Below are 17,713 nucleotides of genomic sequence, written 5' to 3' on the forward strand. Positions count from 1 at the left end.
CTTCAGAAGTAGCCTTGACGATTGGATGGGAGAAAGGAAATTCACCTCGGGGATTACGTCAGTCGCCCTGTTAGACAGGGGTCCAGGGAAGTAAATAGTGTGGGAAGAAATAGCCAGGGAATTGTTATGGCTAGGCTTTTATAGGCCCTAGGGCTGATAGCCTAGTACCAACCTATGAACTTGGACAGGACTACACCTCAAAGGAAATCGGAACAACTGCTGGTGGCATTTGCTGCATGGGCAGAGGGGAAGGCTATTTCAAATCAAACCATTTCTAAATGGATAGGCCATTGCATTAATTTCTGCTATAAGCACCATGGAAAACCTATCCCCCAGGGAATCAGACCTCACTCCACCAGGGCTGCATCTACTTCTACAGACTTTCTCAGAGGTGTCCCTACCAGGGACATCCTAGAAGTTGCTACCTGGAGTTCTTTGCATACTTTCACCAAGCATTATCATTTGCCAGATGTCTCTAAATTCAGAGCTGGCTTTGCCACTGCAGTCTTGCAGGGCCTCATAGCTGATCCTAATGCTATCTAAATTCCTCCTCCCAACCATAGCTTTGGGAATGTATCCAAATGTAATGACTGCAGCAGTGAAACATGAAGAACATAGTGCAGTTGTGTACACTTATCATAAATGTAGATGTTCAAGTGTATTCACTGTTGCAGTCCTGGTTACTCTCCCCCCAGCCCCCTAACTTATTTTGGCTATACCTCTACTTTCCTGTACTATGCTTAAAAGCCTTTTTGGTGAATTTGCTTTTTTGTTGGAGGTATATCATTGTACTTTTATATTTAATTACTCCCCATTAGGGGGGCACCTGAAATCTGGGGCAAGAAAAACTGATGTAATGGCGTTGGCTGCATGTTTTATACCCCTGACGACCTGACGTCATGGAAGAAGGGACAGCAACTGATGCAGGACCCAAGACTTTTAGTCAGGCCGACTGAGGGCTACCTGCAAGCAGATAACCCAAATGTAATGACTGCAACAGTGAATACACTCGAACATCTACATTTATGGTAAGTGTACACAACTGTACTTTGCGTATGGGAAACTTATTTGTTTTTAAATAGTGTTTCATATAACAGGAAACAAGATGACAGATACATAATCTTGAGTTGGGAAAAATCTGGTTTGATATGGAATAAATTTCAACAAACTGACTAGGAAAGTCGAAGCATTGTATTTTTATCTTTAAACAGTTTTGATTATCAGAAAGTTGCAGCATTGTATTCATTGTCTGTTAAAAATAGCCAGTAGAGAGTTGAGAGACATTGGAGAAGTCACTTTTACTGTCTAGATTCATATGTACTGCATATGTCAAACACGCACACTGAACTGGTTGGCTACGTTTTGTTCAATTTTAGCATATATTACAGGACTCCCTTGTAATATGCATCATTATACATGGTACCACGAATCAGGTGAATTGTGTCTGTAGGACAGGATTAAGAGGAGGTGTGGTACTGTGGTATTTAAAATTTAAAGTTGTACATAATAAGCTACCTTGTATGTTAAATTATTTTAATACTAAAACCAAAGTTATACTTAATTGTCTAGTGATATGTGAGCAATTCTATACTTTTCTTGCGCAAAGGCTAAAAAATCATTTTATATTAGAATTACTTTGTTGGTTTCAGATATGTCTGTGTTTCTTTTTAGTTTGAGTCAATTTTCAGAAGTATGTTAACATGCCTTTTAATGTTTTATGAATGTAGTGATATGTAATGTAATATTGTCATGTGTTATTGTTGCCATTTGAATTCCCATAAAAAGCTTGGTCTGCAAGTGCAAGTCAAAGTAAATTAAATCCTGCATGTATCACTGAAGAGAATTAAGATGTGGACACCATTCAAACTAGATAGATGAGCTTAGTGTGTAGTCCTTAGTAGTAGCAGGAGTTTGTCATACTGGCCTTGGACTGAACCTTCAGTTTTTCCACATTATGCTTTTCCCATATGTGTTTCCAAGAATAATGTAGGTTAGAAATCATCCAGTGTAGTTTAAAATGACTCTGATCTACAGTGACTGTTGCTAAAGGTAACTAAGTGCACAGCTAGAAAATGTGAATATTTGTCAGTGGCAGATTTAAGCATGGACACTGGCTTGAGCGATTTAAAGCTCTGAAGTTAAAAGTAAAAAAAAAAAAAAAAAAAAAAAGGAAGAAATGCAGTGCATTTCATTGAAATCGGAAAATGTACAGTTTTCTGTTTCAACTTACCATCATTTTGCTTCTGGTGAATCATGCATCGGAGATATGATTGGAGGTTGTTGTCAGGTGATCTAAAGATCCTGAACTTCTCTTCCAACTGCATCTCCCTTGTAGTTGAGTGAAGATGTGTTGGGTAAATAGGATGTAGTGATTTTTTTGTAAAATGCATTCTAGCAGAACAGAAACTGATGATTTGTTTACATCTGTTCAGAGGACAACACTTTTTAGAGAACATGAGGTAATTTTTTTTTTCTTCAGCAGGGTTTGAAAGGCACCAAAGCATCACAGTTGAGAGAATTGTTTGGTGCCTCCCTATCAAATTGTGCTGCAATTCCTTTAAAATGTTAGCAGTAAATTAAATCATTTTGTGAGCCTGCCATTTATGTATGTATTTATTTTATTGCATTTGTTAACCGGGAAAGTCTACTGGGCCTAGGTGAGCCCATTTTCAGTAGAGGCCCGGGGAAAAAAGCTCCACCTAACGTTAGAAGTTCATAGGTTCATAGGTAAGTACTAGGCTGTCGGCCCAAGGGCCTACGTAAGCCTAGCCAACAAAGTTCCCTGGCTTACACTACCCAAGAAAGTTATTTTCCTGTGCCACTGTCGAGCAGAGACACAGAAGTGATCTCCGGGGTGTAGTTCCTATTTTCCATCCACTCATCAAGATTTTTCTTGAAGAGTGCTAATGAACTTTGCTTGACATAGATGGGTAGCCTGTTCCAGAGTATGGGAAGTCTCTGAGACAAGAATCTATCCCTCCAGCATGTCCTGTTTATTGTGGTGACAAGGTTTAGATCCCTAGAGCGTGTAGCTTGGAGGGATTGGGATTTCTTTAGGTGTAGCATGTCTAACAGCTCTGGGTTTGACATAGCTTTATATGTTAGGCAGAGATCACCTCGGAGTAGGCGATATGCTACGGAGTAAAGCTGGAGTTTTTTGAGGAGGTCAGTGTAGGGCATTTGTTTGAGGCCAGTAATCCTCTTTGTGAGGTACTTCTGTGGCTTTTCCAGCTGCTGCAGATGTCTTGTGAGGTACATTCCAAAAGGGGCGTTGTACTCTGTAATGGGTCTAATGAGTGTCGAGTAGAGGGGAACAATGACCTCTTTTTTTCCTGGATGAGAACCCTTTTATGATGAGGTGTGCCACGTAGAAGGACTTCCTGACTACTGTGGCGATGTGACTATCAAGGGAGAGACTACTGTCCACCTGGGTCCCAAGGTCTCATCATGCATTCACTGTTAAGTAGATTGCTGCCAATGTGGTAGTTCATGTGTACAGAGATTTTACCAAAAGGGATGACACTGTACTTTTTGGCATTGAGCTTGAGGCCATGGCTCTGACACCAGGCATCTGTCTCAGTGAGGCCCTTCTGTAGATGTCCACATCATTTGGGGACTTGACTATGGCTCCTAGTTTGCAGTCATCTGCGAACTTAGTTAGCCAGAGGCCTTCTGTGTTAGCCTGTACTTCAGAGAAGTACATACCAAACAGGAAAGGTCCCAGGATGGAACTCTGTGGTACTGCACTTGTCACTGCTTTGAGGTCGGATTTGGAGTCTGCAACTTTTACAGTGTGGGTTCTGTCAGTGAGCCAGTTGGCAACCCATCTTGTGACGTAGGGATTTATATGTAGTTTAGTGAGTTTAGCTATAATTCCAGAATGGGGGATGGTGTTGAAAGCCCTGGTGAGGCCAAGATAGGCTGTGTGAACCACCTTACCCTCATCTATGGCTTTGGTGACTGCCTCAAAGAAGTCGATCAGATTCAGGAGGCATGATCTGCCTTTCACAAACCTGAACTGGGTGGGATCCAGAGTTTGGAGGTTATCAATGTCTTTGTTTATGAGGTCCATGATGATGCGTTCCATGGCCTTGCAAATCAGGCTAATAGTTCGATAGTTCCCGGGATCAGTGGTGGCTCCCCCTTTGTGGAATGGGCTAACTGTTGCTGTGCACCATTCAGTGGGCACAAAGCCTGATGCGAGGCTATTATTGAACATGGTGCTTAAATGGGGAGCCAGTTCCTTCTGAAGTTCGTGTAAAACGCAGCCTGGGATGATCCCATGGATGCTGTGTTTTTGGCTTTAGAGAGTGCAGCTTTTACCTGCGTAGATGTTCTTCATGTTTCACTGTTGCAGTCATTACATTTGGGTAATCTGCTGGCAGGTTGCCCTCAGTCGGCCTGAATAACAGTCTTGGGTCCTCCGTCGGTTGCTGTCTCCTCTTCCATGACGTCTGGTCATCAGGGGTGTAAAACATGCAGCCGACGCCATTTTATTCAGTCTTTCTTGCGCTGTGCCCGAAGCAGAAGCAGTTCGCAAGTGCCGGTTGGCCGACTTCTGAAATTTTCACATTCAAGTTTCAGAACCAAAGTCTTCAACTAAAACTAAGTACCCCGTTGGGGAAACTTTTTCTTGCTCCTTACCAATGTCAGTAAAAGTTAATAATTGCATTACTTGTGGGAAGCAAATACCTCATAAGGATTTTCATTTGTACTGTATTCCTTGCCTAGGCCCAGATCAATAACGTTCCTTGCTGTCAGTTTTGTGCTAGATTTAACCAACGCACTATTAAGTGTCTGTATATTTCTGCTTCAAAATATTTTGGATCCAGATTTAATTATCCTGAAATGTCATCGGTTAGCAATCTGACTACCAGAGTTCACAAAAAACGCAAAGAAGAAGACTGAGGCAGACTGTCGAGGTCCAAAACCGATGACTAAGCTTCTCCTAAGCCAGTCGCCGGTTCGCCGGTACTCAGTGAGGCGCTTTCGCAGCCCCTGATGCCCACTACTTTTGAGTCGCATGTGGAGTCTGGTATGCCGCAAGATTCTCAGAGTATTGAACCCGCCAATGTCTCTCCCTCGGATGGGTCTGGAGCCGCTGAGCAGGCACCGGCTTCTGAGGGTGTTTTCAGGCCTCAACATTTTTATATAAAACCGACGCCAGCTTCAAAAACATCTTCTAAGTCTAAAAAAACGATGCGTGAGCCACATGCTCAGACCCCTATACCAAAAAAACAGATGATCAAAATGGCTGAGGACTTAATTACATTGATCAGGGGTTCTCAACCCCCCCACTGCTAAGAGGCCTAGGCAAGACACTGATTATGAATCTTCAGATCAGGTTTCCATTTCTTCTGATTCCTCTTCTGATCAGGAATTTTCTATTCCTCCCTATGAGGATTCAGATGCAGAAGAATCCATCCCATCGGCATCTCCTCCTGAGGATTATTATTTTGGAGAAACCTTCTATACTTTAAGGAAACATTTTCATTGGGAGAGTCAGGATTTCTCTGAATCAAAAAAGAGGCGTAGGGATTTCATTCTTCTTCCTCAGCATAGGCCTTTGGCAATACCTCCTGTATTAGACATTGTTGATGATGAGTTTTTGGAATCAAGCATGGCTCCTGATTCCCTACCTCCGACTCCTAGTAAACTAGACAGATGTTACAGGGTTCCTGACTCCCACAAATTTCTATTCAAAAATCCTGCTGCTGATCCTGAGACTATCTCACAGGTTCCCAAAGGTGTAAAGGCCTCTACAGCCAAAAATCCTACCCCATCTGATAGAGATTCCAGGACACTGGATTGATGGGGAAAGAAGGTTTATACTTCTGCAACCTTGGCAATTAGGGCCTTAAACTGCCAGTTTCATATGCTTAAATATCAACAGCATGTTATGGGCCTATTGAAACAGAAAATTATGTTGATTTCTGATTGTGTAGAAAATAAAGAATTACAGGAATTATTGCATGCAGCAGAACAGGTCGGAAAGCATATTTTGCAATGTGGTTTTGATTCTTTGGAGGCCTCTTGCAGGGCCACAGTTACTGCATCTGTGATTAGAAGGCATGCCTGGCTCAAGGAGCAGAATCTGCCTGATCATGTTAAAGTTAAATTATTGGATGCCCCTTTACAGCATGATACTCTGGTAACAAGGCAGAAGAGGTTTTAAAGAAAATGGAAGATAAAGCTAAATCTATGCAAACTGTAAAAGATTTCTTACAAGTGCAGCCACCCAGGTTCAGTAGGCACTGGCCTACTAAAAAAATGGTCCTTTCCTGTGTCCAACAGAGCCTCTCAAGGCAAATCCAGGTGCTCAAAAGGCTCTAGATACCAGTCACAAGGTTCTTACAGGTCAAAGCAATGGGGTGCTTCCACCTCCAAATCTGGAGGAAACAAAGCACAACCCTACCGTAAACAGTCTCAATCACTTCCCTCTACCTTCACCAAGCACATATCTTTTGGTAGCCCCCTTGGGGGGAAAATTAGCACTTCATGCTCAAAATTGACAGTTAATTACCCAGGACAAGTGGGTATTAAACATAGTATCCCAGGGGTACATTTTTCATTTCCATACTTTGCCATTTCCAAACGGTTGGCCAGATCTGCCACAAAATCGATGGGCAGAGGCTCATAAACAAGTTACGTCCCTCATGGATATGGGGGCTATTCAACCAGTACCAGAACAGGAAAAAGGACAAGGTTTTTATTCAAGACTTTTCCTGGTACCCAGAAAAGACTATGCCTGGCGCCAATACTGGACTTATCGATTTTGAACACATTCCTGGACATTCCAAAATTCAAAATGCTGACTTTACAACAGCTACTGCCTATACTGGGCAGGGATGCTTGGTTTTAGTGACTCTAGATTTAAAAGAGGCATACCTGCATATCCCAATAAGGGAATCGTGCAGAGAAGATACCTCTGCTTCAAGGCAGGTTTTTTGCATTACCAATTCTCTGCACTGCCCTTTGGCTTATCTACTGAGCCCAGGGTCTTTACAAAGTGCCTGGCACCAGTAATTGCATTTTGCAGACAAAGAAGCATACAAATTTATCCTTACCTGGACGACGGACTCATTCAAGCAGAGAACAAGGATATTCTTCTTCCAACACTCCTTGTCACTGCTTTGGTGCACTTCCCTCTGCTTCATACACACGCAGATTTGATGTATCTTCACTCATGAATGCATTGGTATAGGTGGATGTAATAACTTGTGTTGGAAGCCTTTGTGAACATAGTGTTGAAAAAGTACTTTAGCAGTTCCCAGAATATACTAACGTTTGTGTTATACTTTAGTGGGTGCTGGTGTGCACATACAGACCACAACAGTTTAACAATCCATTTACACAATGTATGAACAGATCTGTTTGTACACAGCACAGCATTAGTATATAACATTTATTGTGGCAAGTTAACCACATACCATGCATGCCCATTGGTACACGACTCTACAGCACACTGTTTTTAGATTTCTTTGACTGTCAGACAAAAACATACAGAATAAGTTAGTGAACATTAGAATCTCTGATTCATAAAAATAGATTTCAAACACCATAACTAAATGTCTTTTATCACTAATGCAAACTGTACGCTTCTGCTATACTGGGACATAGTAGGGAGCAAAGAGTATTATACAGGATAACATCAGGTATGTGTGTGACATGTCTCTTTAGACAACTTGCACTTCTTTTTTTCTTCTTCCAAGCAGTAAAAGCTTTACATTTTGTAACTGAATGTTTATATTTGCATCAGTTTTGGAAATCGGTGTTTCTGTGTTTTAAAATCTTTTCAAGCTGTGACATATTTCTGAAGATATTAACACTGGCATGACAATACATCTTTCTTTCTTTTCTAGGTTGTCATCCAAAAGAAGTGCTGGAAAGGTTAACCCGCTTCCTGATTCATTGTGCTGCTTTATGTTCAGAGATGGCTTCTAAGCTTTTTAAGTTTTACAGTAAAACTTTGTGAAGAAAGCATGCAGACTGAGGAGCCAATAGTTTTGGAAGATGATGAAACTCATGGCTTGGATGACAAGTCGTTGGACTGCTATGTATCTGGTGACAGTTATGTGAAACCCCAAACTGAGAATCAGGCTGCAGTTTTAGAAACATGCAATTCATTAGAACCAGGGGCAGAATTACAGAAACAGTGTGATGTTCACTGTCCGGGCGCTGTTTCTCCCAAAGTAGAGATTTCAGAAGCATCTACAGTAAAGGTTAGAGCAAACCTGCAACGACCACAGACTGCAAGAAAATCTTTCACCAAAGTAGATGGCAGTAGATCCCAGCATAGTTCTTCAGAGGATGGTAGTCTGGAATTGCAAGTAACAGACAAATCTCAGAATTCTGATGGAGAAGAAAAAATATCAGCAAAGATACTTAATTTTAACTGCCTGAAATGTAAAGATAATGTAAAGTATAGCCCAAATGACTTGCACAAACATTACCAAATGCTGCATCATGGAGAGATGCCTACATATCCATGTGAAATGTGCAGTTTTTCAGCTAATGATTTCCATTTATTTAAACAGCACAGACAGATACATAAGAACACACTAGTGAAGTGTGAAATTTGCAATGATGACAGTATATATAGCTTATTAGACTTAACGAAACATTTCTCATCGGAGCATTGTGCTAATGGTTCTTTTCTATGTGAAAAATGCAACTTTTCTACGAAAGATGTAGGAACATTTGTACAGCACCTTCATAAGCATAATGCAAGTTACAGTTCTGTTGACTGTCTACAGTTGCAAGTAACAGACAGATCACAGAATTCTGATGGAGAAGAAAAACTTGCAGCAAAGATACTTAATTTTAACTGCCCAAAATGCAAAGATGCTGTTAAGTATAGTCCAAATGACTTGCACAAACATTACCAACAGTTGCATCATGGAGAGATGCCTACATATCCCTGTGAAATGTGCAGTTTTTCAGCTAATGATTTCCATTTATTTAAACAGCACAGACAGAAACATAAGAAAACACCAGTAAGCTGTGAAGTCTGCAATGATGACCGGATATATAGCTTATTAGACTTAACCAAGCATCTCTCCTCTGCGCATTGTGTTAATGGTTCCTTTTTTTGTGAAAAATGTAAGTTTTCTACAAAAGATGTGGGAACATTTGTGCAGCACTTTCACAAGCATAATATCACAAATTACAGTTGTGATAAATGTCATCATGTGAGTCTTACAAAAGAAGCATTTCAGAAACATCTTTTGGTTCATAGTAGTGTTTTTCCTTTTAATTGTCGTTACTGTGATTATGGAGCAACATGTAAAGAACATGTTTTACAGCACATAGATTCTGCACATAAAAAGCAAGTTATTGTTCCAGAAGTAAAAGAAGAAAATAAAAAAACAGCAGGACTGAAGCTGGTATTAAAAAGATGCCAAACAGAAACATCAAAAAAAACATTGTGGAAACAGAAAAATGAAAAACGGGCAACAACTGAAAGTACAGAAGATGGGATGGAGAGTTCTGCCAGTACGCATCTTAGTAGTAGCCAGAAATCATTATCTAATGGAGAACCTTATTTAGATAGTACAAGTAAACAAGGCATACGTATTTTTACTACAAGTCTGAATAAACAGAATGTGCAAGGGGCACTTCTCCCATCTAAGGCACTCCAACACAGAAAGGCAGAAAATGGATCCAGTGCTAATTTAGGAGTCCTAAAAGATGCTGTTCATGGACCAACTGTTCTTATGGTGCAGAACAGTAGGATATCTGTTCCAGCAAACTACAGTGCAAAGTTTGTAGGATTTAAGGTAGTTAACGGAAAACAGCATTTAGTAATAAAGCTATTGCCTACTAACAAGAATAGCGTTTACTCACTTGGATTGCAGACTCACTCTGGAACCACATCTGAGTCTAGTAATTTGTTTCAGAATACTGCTAGCAGCGATCTTGCAACATCTAGTAAACCTGAAAAGACATTATGTGACATTGCAGATATGACTCCAAAGTATGAAAACAATCAATCACTTTTTCCATTATATTCCCTACCTTTGAAGCAATGCACAGAAATGACAGGCACACAGAATGGCATCGCTTTAGAGCCCAAAAAGGAGCTCCCACCATTGTCTTTATCACCTGAGACTGTGTTTTTGAGCAAAAGTCCTACTCATACTTTTGCCTCAGTTTCTGGGGCAGAGGACAGTTTACAGTCTGGTTCATGCATGCTTTTAAATGGGAAGTCTTTAGAGTCAGCTGAAAAGGCATTGCAGCTCAAAGAAAAACATCCTTTAGAAAAAGGACCACGGGTTTGCGAAAGTAAGATAGAGGACACTACAGGCATGTCAGCTGATTCTTTGAACCAGGTGATATTACCTTTCCATAACTACTCAAAAAAACTTTCATTTAAATCTTCATATGCTTCTGTGAAGCCTAGATCATCTTTGTCTGACAAAGTAACAGATAGTAATCAGACACATTTCTTGCAAAATGGTGGAAACATTTCAGTAAATAAAAGTCCAGAGGATTGTCTTTCATCTGCACTAAAAAGTGACTGTTTATCAGAACAGCCAGCCATTGTAGATGTTAATGGTGCTTTGGGAAGCCATCCCATACATGATGAGGTAGCTGTAAGTAGTAGAAATGACCCATTCTTCAGCCGTAAAGATCTGACTCAGAAATCTCAAATTGTGAATCAGACTGATGATCTGCAGATAGAAGATGATTCGCAACTAGTCATCAGTAATGAAGATTCACCTCTCATGCCAAAAATCATGTCAGTATTTTCTCTGCAAAGTGAAAATGTGCCTAGTTTTTTGTCTTCTGAAACAAATAATTTCTTGAATGATGTGCAAAACATAAACGTCAACAAAAGTTCTTCCTTACAAAATCAAGATGAAAGAGACTATAATGAGCCTTGTAAAAACCTTAATAGGCAAGCCTCTTTTGCACATTCCGAATACATTGCCTCCAAAGATTCCAAACTAGGCAATTCTGACTGGTCAGAGATGCCCCCTCCTATATCTAAAGAAGATCCCATTTCTAAGAGTACTTCTGTTGAAGAGCAAAGTAGCTCCTTGACGTTGCCAGCCTTCTCACATTTAGAACAGACTTGTTCATCATTTCCAAAGAATCCTATGACCAGCATTGGTTCCATATTGAAATCCTATGCTGATGCAATTATTACTAATCAGTTAGTTAAAGATGGAATTTGCGTATCTTCTCAGGGTTCTAGTAGTACAGGTTTGGGACCTGGAAAAATTAGTGGAACTGTAAGTTTAAATTCAAAAAGTATGCCAGATTCTGTTCAGCCTGCTCAGAACATTGTACCCTTGCATATTGTAAATCAGCCTGCTTTGCAAGTCAGTTCAAATAGTTTCCCTTTTACCACAACACCATTAGCCTTGCAAACAGAAAAATTAGCCCCTGTTCCCAGTACTCAGAACAGTAATACCGGGATGGTTCTTGCTTTCAGTAGTGGACCTTTAGGAACAGTTGCTAAGGTTGCAGGCAGCAATGATGAACAGGTTTTAAATGGTGCTAATCCGAATAGTTGTACTAATATGTTAAACACAGACTTAAAGGGCAAAAACTCTCTGGGTGTTCCCAGAACAGTAATCCTTCAGAAAGCCCCTGCAGCAGTTGGAACTTTAGTGAATCCAGTAATTGGCCAAGTTTCGGGTTTGGACAAAAATGTATGCCTGAAGAGTGAGAACAGTAGCATTCGTCCAAGAACAATTATTAGTAAAGCTGCCCTATCAGTCGGAAATTCACTAAGTGCTGTACCAGGACCTGTCTTTCTTCTTAATTCTTCCTCCTCATCATTTAGTGGCACGTCTGTAAATGTAGCAACACCATTAGTAGGACAACAGATCCTGGTGGGTCAGAATGTGTCTGCAAGTAGTGGTACTGTATTACATCAAGGAACAGTTCCTAGTGGACTGAATGCTGAAAGAAGTAACTCTGGCACTCACCAGAAACAGCCTCTGTATGCACTTCTGCCAGATGGACGACAAGCTGTTTTTGTCCGGTGTGTAGCTCCCCCTAGACCTATACTCTCTAAAGGTTACACTTATCTTCAGCCAAAGAACAGTAGTGTGGGGCACCAGAAAGTTTTGTTGAAGATTGTAAGACCATCATCCACCACTGGACTAGGTGTTGTCAGTCAACCAGCAAACAATGCGACAGCAATAAAAATGGAAAAGATTGTTAGACCAGCGTTGCAGATAAAACCATCAGTTCTTTGCCCTGCAGGTGTTGTACAGTCATCACCTTCCTTTGTGTTATCAGCAAATACTGTTTTTTTTAACCCTGTAGCAGAAAGTGATGTTTCACTTTCTGCAAATAAACCTCTCTCTCCAACAAGTACAGTTGCACAGCTGTTGAGCTGTTCATCAGTTGGTACTGCTATAAAAGAAAGCACAGACAAGGTAGATGGGGACTGTGCCTTAAGTACCAGGAGCAAAGCTTCTCAAAATGAAACTGACCTGCAGCAGAAGCTGTCAGGTATATGTAGTGTTAAAACTGTAGGGAAAAAAAGCAAGGTACCAAAACGAAAAAAGGAGTTGCTTTTCGAAGAACCACCTGTTAAGAAAAGAACTCTGCCTAGGAAGTGTAAAGAGAAGAAAAAATATGTGGACATTGAAAGTGAGTCTGAACATTCAGATGAAGAAATTCAGTCTGAACATTCAGACACAGAAATTCAGTCTGAACACACGAACATCGAAATTCAGTCTGATGTTATCTATACTAAAGTACCAAAAGATATTGTAAAAGTATTAAGGCTTCTACCTTTTAACTCAGAACAGCTTGTTAAGTGTCCACGGAGAAATCAACCAGTTGTAGTGCTGAATCATCCTGATGCAGATGTACCAGAAGTAGCAAATGTTATGAAAACTATTAAGAAGTTCAAGGGGCATGTTGTCAAAGTATCGTTGTCACAAAGAACCATTAACGCTCTGCATTGTGATTTGTCAGGTGTGTCTGAAGAATCGGCAATAACTAGATGCCGAAGGCCAAAACCAGTTAGTCCAGTAAAGGAACGTTTTGTGTTGAAGTTGACTTTAAAAAAAACTAGCAAAAATAATTATCAGATTGTGAAAGCTGGCACTAAGAATAGAATGGAAAGTTCATTTACTTGCTGGTTTTGTGGTAGAATATTTGATAATCAGGATGACTGGGCAGGCCATGGGCAGAGACATTTGATAGAAGCAACAAGGGACTGGAATATCTTATGTTAACTGTAAGACTGTTGTGGCTCTAGCTGGAGGGATTCTTATGGATGCATGTGATAATCTGTGTAATCACTGGACCAGAGTACTCCAAAGTACAGGTGAATGAATATTTTATGGTGCTACAGGTATAGGTATAACTTACCTCATTCCTTGAAAAGCTTTCCAGCCCAACCTTTGTAATATAGAGCATTAATTTTAAAATTGAGCCAGGCTGGTGGTTACAGTGGAAAGTAAATTGTTACTAAAGTAACTTTGCTTGAAATACTTTTACTAAAGTGCTTTGCTTAGTCAAGGACGCTCCTGTGGTCTGTTATTTACAAACTGAAACACTACAATTACATCAGGTATACAATCAGTAAAATTTCAAACATTTTCGAGATTTTTATACTTTTTCTACATATTTTTACATTGAGGATAGAGCTTTGTACAGACCAGAAATTCTGACAGAAGTATAGATTTAAGATTTTTTTATTTTCAAGTTATTAGCATTTCACTTGGAATATAATTGAGTGAATTACTTTTTGGTGACTACTTAATTGTGTTTTGTTTACACACACACACACCACACACACAGACACACATAGAATTGTGTAATAAACACTTATTTCATTTATGTAATTGTAATTAAAGTACAGCATTTGTTAAAACTTTCTCAAATTTAGCCACTTCATGAGAAAGGTACTTGAAAATAAGCAAGGCTGGAAAATTCAGCCATTATATGAGTTTTTCACAGAGAGGAGCCAGTTTTCAATAAATGAAGAGAGCTTCTGTTTGTGAGCCTCTAAATTATGTAGAATTTCTGTTATCAATTGTATGGTGCACCCTCTCTGGGAGGAAATTCTGTACATGTTGCTTGAAATGAGACCTTTCACTTATTTTGTTACAGTATCTGTAATTGCATAATGGTATCTGTATATTTTGAATATTTAAATCTTTTTTTCTAGATTGTGTTTAGACTTTCAAGTGCCTGAAGGCTAGAAGGCAGTTTATGCTTTGTATCGCTATAGGTCTTACTGGGACTTTTGCACCAGTATCAGCTATTGAAAGCCATACATTTGATGCTTTAACCTGAACAAATATGTAAGGTTTGCATTGCCCCCCCCCCCCAAAAAAAAGTTGGCTTTGGTCATCCTTGAGTGAAATTTTTCTTTAAGTGAATAAAACATAAAGATAATTTCTTAATCTGGACTTTTGTGTCTGCTGAACTGAATTTTATTGATTGGTTTTATAAATATCTATTTACTTATGTGCATGGAACTCCTGTGTTTGTAGAACTTGTTTATTATTTATTTTTTTTTTTTGCTGGTATTAGATTGCTATGTAGATTAGCACTCTTCCCAGTGCTGTTGTAGTAATTACTTAAGGAGGTTTTTCACTGGTTCCCTTTTGTATGTACTGTGAGTGCTAGCAGATTAATTTTTGCTTTAGGATTGTCATCTTGCCAGTAAACCACAACCTTTGGTGCTACTTAACCAGCGCAGCTAAGTCAGTTACATATAAGGAAACTCTGGTTTCTTTTGTTAAAGTCAGATGTCTCTTTCAAGTCACATAATGAGTCTGGCTATTTCTCCTGTTGCTGCTGTCAGGACCTCCAGTGAACAGCAAGGCATGGGGATCTGGCATGTTCCATCCAACTAATGAGACATCTGGCAAGGCCGCAAAGGGAGAAGATCCACAGGTTATATCTGAGGAAACCGGGAGGTATACCACAGATTCTATTCTGGGAGATATACCTGGTAGTCTTATGCAGGTACATCAGAAGGTCCTGATGTTCATCGTGTTACACTGCTGCAGTCATTACACTTGGGTTATCCTGCTGTCAGGCGGTTCCCCAGTTGGCCTGAGTTCCAAAGTCTTGGTCCAGCGTCGGTTGCTGTTGCCTCCTCCCTGACATTAGTGCGACAGGGGTATATAAGATGCAGCCAACGCCATTTTCTTCAGTCTTTCTTGCCGCGCGGTGCCCGAAGCAGAAGCAGTTCGCAAGTGCCGGTCGGCCGACTCCTGAGATTTTCATTCCGAATCCAGAACCAAAGTCTTCTACAAAGCTAAGTACCCCGTTGGGGAAACTTTTTCTTGCCTCAGACCGATGTCAGTAAAAGTTAATAACTGTATTTCTTGTGGGAAGCAAATGCCTCATAAGAATTTCCACTCCTATTGTATTCCATGCCTAGGCCCAGACCACAACATCACTGGTTGTCGGTTTTGTGCTAGGTTTAACAAGCGCACTATTAAACGTCGATTTGATTTTGCCCGACATTATTTTGGCAGAAAATTTAATTACACCATGCCGTCAGAACTTTCGACAACCGGATTACATAAAAAGGACAAGGACAGGCATCCGAGGCCCAAAACTGATGACAAGGCCTCTTTTAGGCCGGTCGCCGGTTCTCCGGTTTTCAGCGAGGCGCCTACGCAGCCCCTGACGACCGCTTCTACAGAACCACAGACCGCCTCCAACTCCCACGTGGAGTTGGCTGGGCCTTCGGACGCTCTAGGTTTTCAGCTTACCAAAACCAACCCTTCAGAGGGAACCGAAGTAGCTAAGCAATCCACAGCCTCAGAGGGTGTTTTCAGACCTACTCAGTTAACCATTAAACCCTCTGCTAAGTCTAAGGCCCCCTTAAAAACAAAGAAACAGACACAGCATTCTCCAGGACAGGCTTCCATGCCTAAGAAACAAATGCTAAAAATGGCAGAAGACCTTATTACCCTAATCAGGGGGTCCCATCCCCCTCCTGATAAAAGGCCCAGACAGGATGCAGACTATGAATCTTCCGACCAGGTGTCCATTTCCTCAGATTCTTCCTCAGACCTAGGATATTCTTTACCCCCTTATGAGGATTCTGATGCTGAGGAATCTATTCCATCAGCCTCTCTGCCTGAGGACTACTCCTTTGGGGAGACCTTACATATACCATGAGGGAGCATTTCCATTGGGAAGGCCAGGATTACTCAGAATCCAAGAAAAGGCTCAGAGACTTCCTTTTACTGCCTCAGCACAGACCCCTTGCTATTCCGCCAGTGTTAGATATTGTGGATGATGTGTACACTGAATCCAGCTTAAACACTGACTCCTTACCTCCAGCCCCAGTTAAACCTGATAGATATTACAGAGTCCCTGACTCTCACAAATTTCTATACAAAAGCCTTGTTGCTGACCCTGAAACTATTTCTCAGGGACCCAAAGGGATTAAGGCCTCATCAGCAAAAAACCCAGTTCCCTCTGTCAGAGATTCCATAACATTAGACAGATGGGGGAAGAAAGTATATACGCCTGCAACTATAGCAATGAGAGCCTTGAATTGCCAGTTTCACATGCTAAAATATCAGCAATTTTTGATGTCTCAGTTGAAACAAAAGATGCTTCCAGAATGAGATCCTCCTAATTTTAAAGAAATGCAGGATTTATTGCATGCAGCTGAACAAGTGGGAAAACATACTTTGCAATTTGGGTTTGATTCCTTAGAAGCCTCCTGTAGAGCAGCAGTTACAGGCTCTGTCATTAGAAGGCATGCTTGGTTAAAAGAACATACGTTACCAAATCATGTTAAGGCCAAATTGTTGGATGTACCTTTGCAGCGGGATGTGTTGTTTGGAATTAAGGCAGAGGAGGTATTAAAGAAGATCGAGGATAAGGCAAAATCTATGCAAACGGTGAAAGATTTCTTACAGGTTCAGCCTCTTCATTTTAGCAGAAATTGGCCAACAAAGAATTGGTCCTTTCCAGTTACAGACAGACCTCAAAGGGGCAGATATAGACCAAAGAGGTAGAGGTCAGACACAAGGCTCTTACAGGCCTCGACAATGGGGTACACCAGGCCAGAAAGAAGGGGAAGGCAGGCCTCAACTTTATAAAAAAGCAGCCTCAATGACTTTCCACTACAGCTGCCAAACAGCTCTCTCTTGGCAGCACCCTTAGGAGGAAAACTGGCACTTTTCTATCACAATTGGCATTGCATCACCAAAGACAAATGGGTTATCAACATTGTATCTCAAGGTTACAGGTTCCACTTTCACACTCTGCCAAGGTTAAAAGGAATGCCAAATCTGCCACCAAATCAATGGGCAGAGGCTCAAAAACAAATTACAGCACTCATGGACATGAGAGCTATTCAAAAGGTACCACCACAGGAGCAAGGACAAGGATTTTACTCAAGACTCTTTTTGATTCCCAGAAAGGACAAAGCCTGGAGACCCATTCTGGACCTTTCTTCTCTAAACACTTACCTGGATATTCCGAAATTCAAAATGTTAACACTACAGCAGCTTCTTCCCATGCTGGGCAAGAAAGCTTGGCTTGTGACTTTGGACCTCAAGGAGGCATACCTGCATGTCCCTATCAGGCAAAACTGCAGAAGGTACCTCAGATTTCTAGCTGGTTCAATGCACTATCAATTCTCTGCACTGCCCTTTGGCTTATCTACTGCGCCCAGGGTCTTCACAAAGTGCCTGGCACCAGTAATTGCATTTTGCAGGCAAAAAGGAATTCAAATTTATCTATACCTGGACGACTG

General features: G+C 40.8%; 1 protein-coding gene across 1 annotated transcript in view; it reads left to right on the forward strand.

Annotated features, from left to right (window-relative positions):
* The window catches only part of ZNF518A (zinc finger protein 518A), a 310,424-nt gene extending 296,037 nt beyond the window's left edge, over window positions 1-14,387 (forward strand). Inside the window, exon 4 of the mRNA XM_044056706.1 lies at window positions 7,863-14,387. Within this exon, the coding sequence (XP_043912641.1) occupies window positions 7,983-13,205 (5,223 nt within the window). The 5' untranslated portion in view covers window positions 7,863-7,982 and the 3' untranslated portion in view covers window positions 13,206-14,387. The remainder of the gene's footprint in view (window positions 1-7,862) is intronic.
* Window positions 14,388-17,713: the final 3,326 nt, after the last annotated feature.

This window comes from Protopterus annectens, chromosome 14.part0, assembly GCF_019279795.1.
Source record: "Protopterus annectens isolate FY-2018-M chromosome 14.part0, PAN1.0, whole genome shotgun sequence".
Lineage (NCBI taxonomy): Eukaryota > Metazoa > Chordata > Ceratodontiformes > Protopteridae > Protopterus > Protopterus annectens.